This window comes from Fringilla coelebs, assembly GCF_963513975.1.
Source record: "Fringilla coelebs genome assembly, chromosome: 16".
NCBI lineage: Eukaryota > Metazoa > Chordata > Aves > Passeriformes > Fringillidae > Fringilla > Fringilla coelebs.
Genome location: NC_140042.1, coordinates 7,157,493 through 7,165,777, shown reverse-complemented (window position 1 = coordinate 7,165,777; position 8,285 = coordinate 7,157,493). Strand labels below are relative to the sequence as shown.

The window sequence follows — 8,285 nt, the reverse complement described above, 5'->3', positions numbered from 1 at the left end:
GCCTGGTAGCTTGTGTTATGTTGGAGTTCTCCTCTATGTTAATTCTGTTTTAATTTGGAAAAGTTCCTGGCATGGTAACTGATGTAGCACAGGTGAAAGGAAAAAACTGGTGACCCAAGTGCCACCCCCAAGGGACAGCCTGTGCTCTTGCCCCCTGTCTGTGTCACACATGGCTGATGTGAATAATCTCAGGTACACAGGCTTCCTTTGGTGCTCAGGTGAAATGTCTCTGTGGCCAGGCACAGAAATATTTCAGGGACAGAGGCTGAGCTCAGCTGTGAGAGGGCAGAAAAGCACTTTTCAGGAGGGTGTTGGTACCTTGCACTGCACTGGACAAAAGGAGCTGTGGGACTGAGCAGCCCACTCAGTAAGGAACAGTTTGTAATGAGTGTTCCATGCAGCCTCCTGCACACACACACACATGCATGCTTGGAGACTTAAAACTGACTTTTCTGCCTGAGCAGGTTACAGGTGATTTGCTGTGTGAAGCCAGTTCAGGTCTGCCTACCTTCTCTGTGAACCAATCCTGCTGCTCTGCAGTCAGCTCCCTCTGTTCCTAAAAAACCCTACATCCTGAAAAGACACTGAACTGAGGGTGTGGAACTGTAGCAGCACTAGAGGAATTTATTCATGTTTACATGTGTGTGCTGTTATTCCTCAGTACCTGTAGGCAGTGAATGAATATTTTAGCGAGACTCTGCAGTGCTGCAGCCTTTCACAATCAAAGTGCTGAAATGCTGGCACAGGTTGCCCTGAGAGGTGGTGGATGCCCTATCCCTAGAAACATTCGAGGCCAGGTTGGAGAGGGCTCTCAGATCAGTTCAACCTGATCTGGTTGAAGATGTCCCTGCTCACTGCAGGGGGTTGGCCTATCAGACCTTTTTTAGACACTTCCAACCCAAACATAATTCCTTGCTTCCATTTCAGCAGCTCCCTGGAAAGAGAGGCGGCACCACGGGGTGCTGCAGGGACAGGCTGTGGGAGGTGCCAGGGGAAAGGGCTGAATGATGCTGTCAGCAGGGCTCTAGCAGATTTATTTTCACTATCCTATTTAAATGAAATACCACAAGGACAGAATTAAATCAAGCTACATTAAGGCTATGTGACCTTACCCTAGAGAAGCTGGAATTTTTCTCAAAATACAACCCTTCAGTTGTTGTTAAGTGGTGAAAATAACATCAATTCTTTAAGAAAACTCACCAGACTTTCAGGCAAAATGCAGCCAGAGACTCCCAGAAGCACCTTCATGGAGCACCAGCAGCTGAGGTGTGCAACCACCTGTTTGCACAAGTGTACTGAGTACTGCCGTGCTGGTCCCTGTGCTATCGGCAAAAGAGCAGCCCTCCAGCCATAAACTGCTGACTTTTGACTTTGCAAATTCAGTGAGCTTGTGGCTTTGCAACGGAAAATTAGAATTTAGGACTTTTTTTAGGCTTTTAGAGGGGGTCTCCGGGCGGTGCCACACGTACCGCGCAGGGGCTGTGCTGCTCCGTGGCATCCACGTGGCAGCGGGCGCAGGGCGCAGAGCTCGGGCACAGCTGCTCCCGCCCGTCCGTCCCTGGCTGCATCGCGCTGCTCCAGGTGCCGCCGCTTGGGAATGGGCTGAAAAGGATCCCCCGCATTTTATTTTCTGGGTAGAAGGGGTGTGTGGGCAGAACGGCTGCTGGGGATGGAGAAAGGTGAGAGAGAGGGGGAAAAAAATTAGTATAGAGTAAAAGTACTGGCAAAAGAGATTGGAGACAGGGCGGTAGCGTGGCCGAGCGGTCTAAGGCGCTGGATTAAGGCTCCAGTCTCTTCGGGGGCGTGGGTTCGAATCCCACCGCTGCCAGCAGCGTTTTTTTGCGCCGCGGGCCGGTGCCACCGCCCCCTAGCGGCGGCGGCGGCCGGGAGAGCATTGTGGGTAGGAGGAGGCGCCGCGTCCCCACGTGCCGGCCCGGGGGCCACCAACATGGCGGCTGCCTGACCGCTGCCCCGCCGCCACCGACACGGGGAGCGGGGGAGCGGCGCTACCGCCGCCCGCCCGGTCCGCACACAGGTACGCCGGGCCGCGCTGTTTTTGCGCCTCCCGGGGCCGCCCCGGCGCAAGGGACCCTGCGGGCGGTGGCGGGGGAGGAGCGCGGCCTGGGCTGGGGTCGGCTCTGCCTGTCCCAGGAGGACGGCGGAGCCGAGACTGCGAGGACTCGGCGTCGCGGGGGCAGCGGGGGCGCGGGGCCGCAGCGCCCTGACAGGACACGGCACGGGCCACGGCGCTTGGAGGCCGGGCCGGGGTCCGGCCGCGGCCGCGGCTCCTCGGCTCCGGCAGCAGCACCGGGGGGTGCCGGCCGCTCCTCCGGGGGCTGTGAGCGGCGGCCCCGCCGGTGCTACCGGGGCCCGCAGCCCCGCGCCTTCCGCCCGGGAAGGACTCGGCGCACCCGCCCCGAAGTGCAGCGGCTGTCCCTGCGTGGCACCGGCTCTGCGGGGCCGCAGCCTAGCCCAGCCTAGCCATCCCGCCCGGCGGGATTCGCTTCGTCCCCGCGGTCGGGGCGGCTCGAACGGCTCGCTGTGGCCTCTCCGCGGGCCTTTCCCGCAGCCCTGCGCTGCCTGGCTGCTGTGTCAGGGCAGGGCGGGCGCCAGGAGCCGCGTCCGGCGGGAGCGCTGCCCGCGGGGAGCACGGGACGGGCACCGCGACCTGCCCCGGGAGTGTCGCACCGCGGCGGCAGTGACCCCTGCCCCTGGCAGCGCGGCCCGGCACGTCCAGTGCTGCGCACGAGGTGAGGTGGTAAAGAAAGGTTCATGCTTGATGCATAACCTGGTAAAACCCCAAAGGTGTGCTTCGGTGACATCACCTCCTGAGAGAGGTCCTGGTGCAGAGGAGCCCTCTTGGGTTCACTGCCCGAAGATGACTGTGCAAAGCTGCTTGCAGGCGAGGAGAAAATGAAGCGAGTAATTGGGTCAAAATGATAATTGCCATAAATGTATGGAAGGTGCTTTAACTTCTTCTGGCAGGTTCCATTTTACTGTGTGCTGTGGGCCACCCTGAGCTAGATGGCTGCCCAGAGCCCCTTCTAGAGGAGCCCGGGTGCCAGAGGTAGTTGTGGTAGTGATTCAGGACATGGCACTTTTTCCACAGTGCTGTTTCAGCATTTATACTTTCAGGCACTGATCCAGCAGGAATTCTTGGCCTTTTTTTGGCACTACGTGATTATATATGTCAGGTTTTAGTGTTAGCACTTTGGGGATCCATTTAGGTAAAAATGACAAATTTAGGTAAAAATGAAATACTGGAGCATTTCTTGCAGGCCTGACTAAAAGTCTGTGTGTCAAATTATGTGCAGGTTTGCAATTTACCTTCTTACAGATATAGTTAAGTCTTTGGCAGTAAAATAAAATTAAATCTCTAATACTCAAATGCCCTTCTAAGCTCAGAGTGAGATGCAGGATTCAGTTGCTTCATCACTGATTTTTACAGTTCTTTAACCACAACATTTTTCTTCATTGGTTCTACATTGATGGTGTTATGGGCAGCTAATGAGCAGTTTCATGGAGTGGCCTTTCTACTGGTCACTTTGAAGGAGAAATGAGAAGATTTATATCTCTTGCCCTCCTGTGAGCTGATAACTCACATTATACTTTGATTTGCACCTTAAACGAAAGTCCTTAAGGCAGAAAGGTTCTACCAAAAGAAATTTGAACCTGCTGACCATGTTTGCTGTCTCTTAATATTTGATTCCATTCTGTAACTCTTGTGGTATCATAAACGTATGCATATGAGAAGTGTGGAGGTTAACACTATGTATGTATATATCAGACATAGGATTATGTCTGCATGCCTTCATTCTGATTCAGAGGATTTCTTCCAGTTGCATGAGTATTATAAGTTGTGCTGGGACACACTGCTTCCTATTTATAGATGTGTCAGTCTCACTTTCCAGTAAAAGGATCTGTAGTCATGCTTTGTCTTTACAGGACTAAGAGAAAAATGTAGTTTCTGTAATACAGCATTTCCCCTGTGTAGTGACAGGTGGATTCACAAAGGGATTTTGTGTATAATTGCATAGGCAGTGTTCAGTGAGGGGCCAGAGACCAGGCCCTTCAGGCTGAGTTTCTCTGTCCCTCCTTAGCTTAGGGAATCTTTCTCTTCTCAAAAGTGAAGTAACTTTCTCAGAAGAGAGAGAACAAGCGCTTGGCATGCAGGCTGTCAGGAAGGGAAGGGTGGTTCCTGGTTCTCTCAGGAGTGTGAGGAAGGAGGGTTTGGACCCAGGTGTCCCACCTTTTGGGTGTTACCACATGTCCTCACACACCTTGGGCATCCTCCCACCCTCAGCTCTGTGCTGAGTGCAGACTGCAGTTGTTCCATGTCTGCAGAGCTGTCAGGTATTGGGCCAGCTGGGAATGTGAGCAGGGAAAGCAAAAATGGAACTGACAAACCTCATTTCTTTAAAACATATTAGTGTGTGTTTCTGGGAGGAGCTGGGTGCCTAATGGCAGAAAACACTGATATCAGTCAGATATCACATACTCAGGGTTTTGCTCACAGCCCAGCCTGTGGTTAAGGTACTGCCTTTTTTCTGGGAAGGTAGGAATCTGAAATACTGAGGCATAAATTTTCAAATACAAATGTATGGTACAAAGACCCTGGGATATGCTGGTGCATAAAGAAATGGAGAATGCCAGCTCAGTACTGGGAGGGGCATTTTTTGCTAGCCGAGAGTCTGTAAGTGAAAAATATGGAATTATATTTCTAGGTGCAATGGCAGAAACACTGTAAGCCTGAATGGATGTTAATAACACTTGTATCCAGAATGTCTAGCCTCTCTGAAAGGTTTCTTAGATACCTCTGTGTACATTAGTGTGACATTTGAGAAGCCTGTATGTCAGCTGAAATATACTGAGCTGCCTAAATTGTGTGGTGGCTTGAGTATTTGAAAAAAATGCCATTGTTCTAGATGTGCCGTGGATGCTGGGTTCCTTCTTTCCCAGCTGCTCAGTTCCCAGCTGATCCTGGATACTGCTTATTTCTCTCTTTTCCTCCATAGGAGGTCCAGAAAAGAAGTGAGCTATCCTCAAGGAGTGAGGACAATGAGGGAAGGTTCCTGAGCACAGATCTTGTTTCTTTTTGCCTGATCATCTTTGTTGCTAAAACTTATTCCTTGGTCAGTTTGTTAGAGGTCTTATTTTTTTATGCCTATCTTGACCAGTACTGGCTGATTAACATAACATTGTTGCAGTGGCATCCTGAATAATTTGTAAATCCTTTTGTTTAATTTCAGCAGGGAAAAACTATTGTTGATTTAGCTGAGAGATCATTTTTTATTCAGAGGTCTGAACCAGGCACGACACTGACTCCAGCACTGGATTGAACATAATGAACTTTTGTTCCAGAGTATCCAGTCCTCAGATAATATCAGAGTCTTATTTTCATTGGAGTTGGTGTAGTTGGGAAGAAAAATCTGTTCTGGTTGTTTTGGAGGACTCCAGGAAAGGCTGAGCAGTATGTTCTGGAGCTCTCATTTAGCAGTACAGTGTGAAGAGTGGCAGGTCAGGAGACAAGGCTGCAGCTCCTCAGGGAGATGAAATCAATGTCAGGGTATTCCCAAACTGGAATACCTCAGACAGGGACCCTGCAGGTCCAGTTGTGGCTGGAAAACAGCTGCTACCTGTGTGTTACTGTTACATAGTATAAAAAAGATACACTTTATGCTAGTGAAAAAGGCTGCCTTTCTGTCTTTAGGGCGCTAGTTCAGTGCTTTCTCAGTCACTGCAGCTATCACAGAAATTATAGCAGTTTACTTAGTTTTGAGACATTTGCTTGTCTCTAGAATTTTGTGGCCTTTGGTCAGGATTGTTGAGTATCAGGGACCTGTTCATGCAAACATATACATACCTTCAAAATACAGACTAAACAGATTATCAGTGAAAGGAACCAAGTTAACTTGAGCACTAGTCGGGGCTGCATGTGGTATGTGACACAGATGAAATGATTCATATGACATTCCTGTTTTCTTTCAGGTTGTGCCAAGGAATAAGCCAAGAAAAAGCTTTGTTTTATCCTAGCATGGCAAATGAAGAAGATGATCCAATTATACAAGAGGTAAACGTGCCTTGTGACAACAGTGATTGTACATGAGAATTTTTTATTATTGCTACAATTCCCAGTATTCCTACACTGCTGAAACAATGTGTCATCAATATCAGTGATTGCCTTATAACCAATGGCTGGGGCTGTACAAGATTTATGTTGTGTGGACCAAGTATAGGGCTCATGGTATTTGTTTTGTCAGAATAGTCTTGTCCATGTTGGCAGTTGCAGCTCAGTTTTTTCACCCTTTATAATCTGTCCATGGCAGAGAGAAGGTGGGGAATTTGCTTCTGTCATTGTGTACTTCCAGTGAACTCCATTGCATGTCTCTGGGAAAAAATTGGAATGACTTTGATGATCTGTTAAACATGATTCTACAGTGTTCATGCCTTCTGCTGAAGTAAGGACTTGAGTTCTGGGTCTGGACTTCTTTAAAGGACTGCTGTGTCCCAAGAAGTAGCCACAGTGTCTTGTCACCTGATACATGAGTTTACACACCAGAAGCACAAGGAAGGTGAAAAGCCATGTGAAAAGGACTGGCAATTGTCAGGAGTGTATCTGAAATGGCAGCTTCCATATGTCTTATTCATGAAACATCTGTGCATTTTCTGTTCTGATGGCCAAGTGCAAGTATTGAACCAGCTTGAGGATGTGGGTGTCTCTTGTCTAATTTAGAAAGATTTTATGCCAAAATACCAGTAAGGAACTTACCTTTCAGTTGTGCTGCCAAACTGAGAACTTCCTCCTCTTTCTATAATTGTGATAACAGATTTGCTTCAGATCCTTGGAGGAAAAAAAATCCTCTTTCACATTTGTTTGCCAAGTTTCCTAAGAGAGGAAAAACAACTAGAGTCTGCTGCCTCTTTGTAGTGGGATTTTTAGATTTAGTTTTTAAAAAGGCCAAATGTAGAATTTCATGTCAAAGTCAGCAGAGAGGAGACTTTTGACAGGAGAGTCACGAATCTATTTTATATTGGAGTTCATAATGAAAAGCTAATGATGTCAGTATTTGAGCTCTAAGGGTTCTACTTTTATTACAGTTGGCATCTGATGAAAGTTATTTGTTTTGCTTTTTAGATTGACGTGTTCCTGGCCAGAAGTCTACTGGAGAAGCTCTATCTGTTTCAGGTATTTCAGTTAACTTTCATGCAGTGATAGTTTGTTGTAAAATAAATGCAAAGAACATAACTTAATGCTTCAGTCTTGCAAGAACTTGGATATAGAGAATCTTTTTGGGTCTCAGTTTGGAGGAGGCAGGAGTGAGGCTGGTTGGTGGTGGGGTCTGTGGGTGTGCAGGAGACCTGGCAGCTTTAGCAGGATGCTGCTGTGTCTGGGAGATCTCACTGGGATAGCACACTGTCCTCTCAGCATTCCCAGAGGAGAGACTCAGAAGAGAGACCCATGTGGCTAAACCTGGGTCTGCTCTCCTGATCAGCAACATGTGGCCTGTGCTTTCTAAGCTGACATTTACTTGTATACCCACAGATATTTAACTTCTAATAACTCTACAGAGAGTTAATGCTGAGGGATAAGGTTTTCTTTTTCTGCTGGACTAATGTGTTAAGGTTATTGTGGTGTGTGAGGGGCAGGAATGGGGCTGTGAAGGGACAAAAGCAGAGGGCTGGGAGGAAAACAACAGACTTTCTAGGTCATGTTCCCAAATTCCCTGATGACTCACAAATCAGTCAATTAATATTTTTTCTGGGTGTCTTGTGTCTGAGATCTGGCAAGTGGATCTTCATGTGAGGGGACAGGGGAAATTGAGTTGATTTCTGTGAAATTCTTTGATCTTTAAGAGAAGGGGGGTGTATGAAATGATCTGTTTTCCAGTATCCCATTCGCCCAGCTTCCATGACCTACGATGATGTTACACATTTGTCAGCGAAGATAAAACCAAAGCAGCAAAAGGTTGGTCATCATTTGAGTCCATTCTGTAAAAGTTTTTTTATGATGTGCAGAATGTACTTAAGAAAAGCACATTATGCTTTTGAGCTCTTCTAACCATGCAGCTACTTGCAGAACCAGATCTCTGTGCTTGAAGGTATGAAGAGTCTTTTACTGTGTCTGTAAGGTAGAGTTTAGAATAAAAGTTTTTAAATCATTGTGGGAAAGCCACTATTTTAACAGAAAACAGAATCACTCAGGGAAACGTGGTTACTAATGATAATTCAGTCTGTGGATGATTGTGTGAAAAGAGTTTGAATGAAAAGGTCTGTACAGTATTCAG

At 47.8% G+C, this 8,285-nt stretch overlaps 1 protein-coding gene across 1 annotated transcript in view; it reads left to right on the top strand.

The window, feature by feature from the left end:
* Nucleotides 1-1,938: 1,938 nt before the first annotated feature.
* Nucleotides 1,939-8,285, top strand: part of POLR3E (RNA polymerase III subunit E) — a 28,049-nt gene continuing 21,702 nt past the window's right edge. Inside the window, exons 1-4 of the mRNA XM_084216546.1 lie at nt 1,939-2,035; nt 5,989-6,070; nt 7,136-7,186; nt 7,889-7,966. Coding sequence (XP_084072672.1) covers nt 6,035-6,070; nt 7,136-7,186; nt 7,889-7,966 — 165 coding nt within the window. The 5' untranslated portion in view covers nt 1,939-2,035; nt 5,989-6,034. The remainder of the gene's footprint in view (nt 2,036-5,988; nt 6,071-7,135; nt 7,187-7,888; nt 7,967-8,285) is intronic.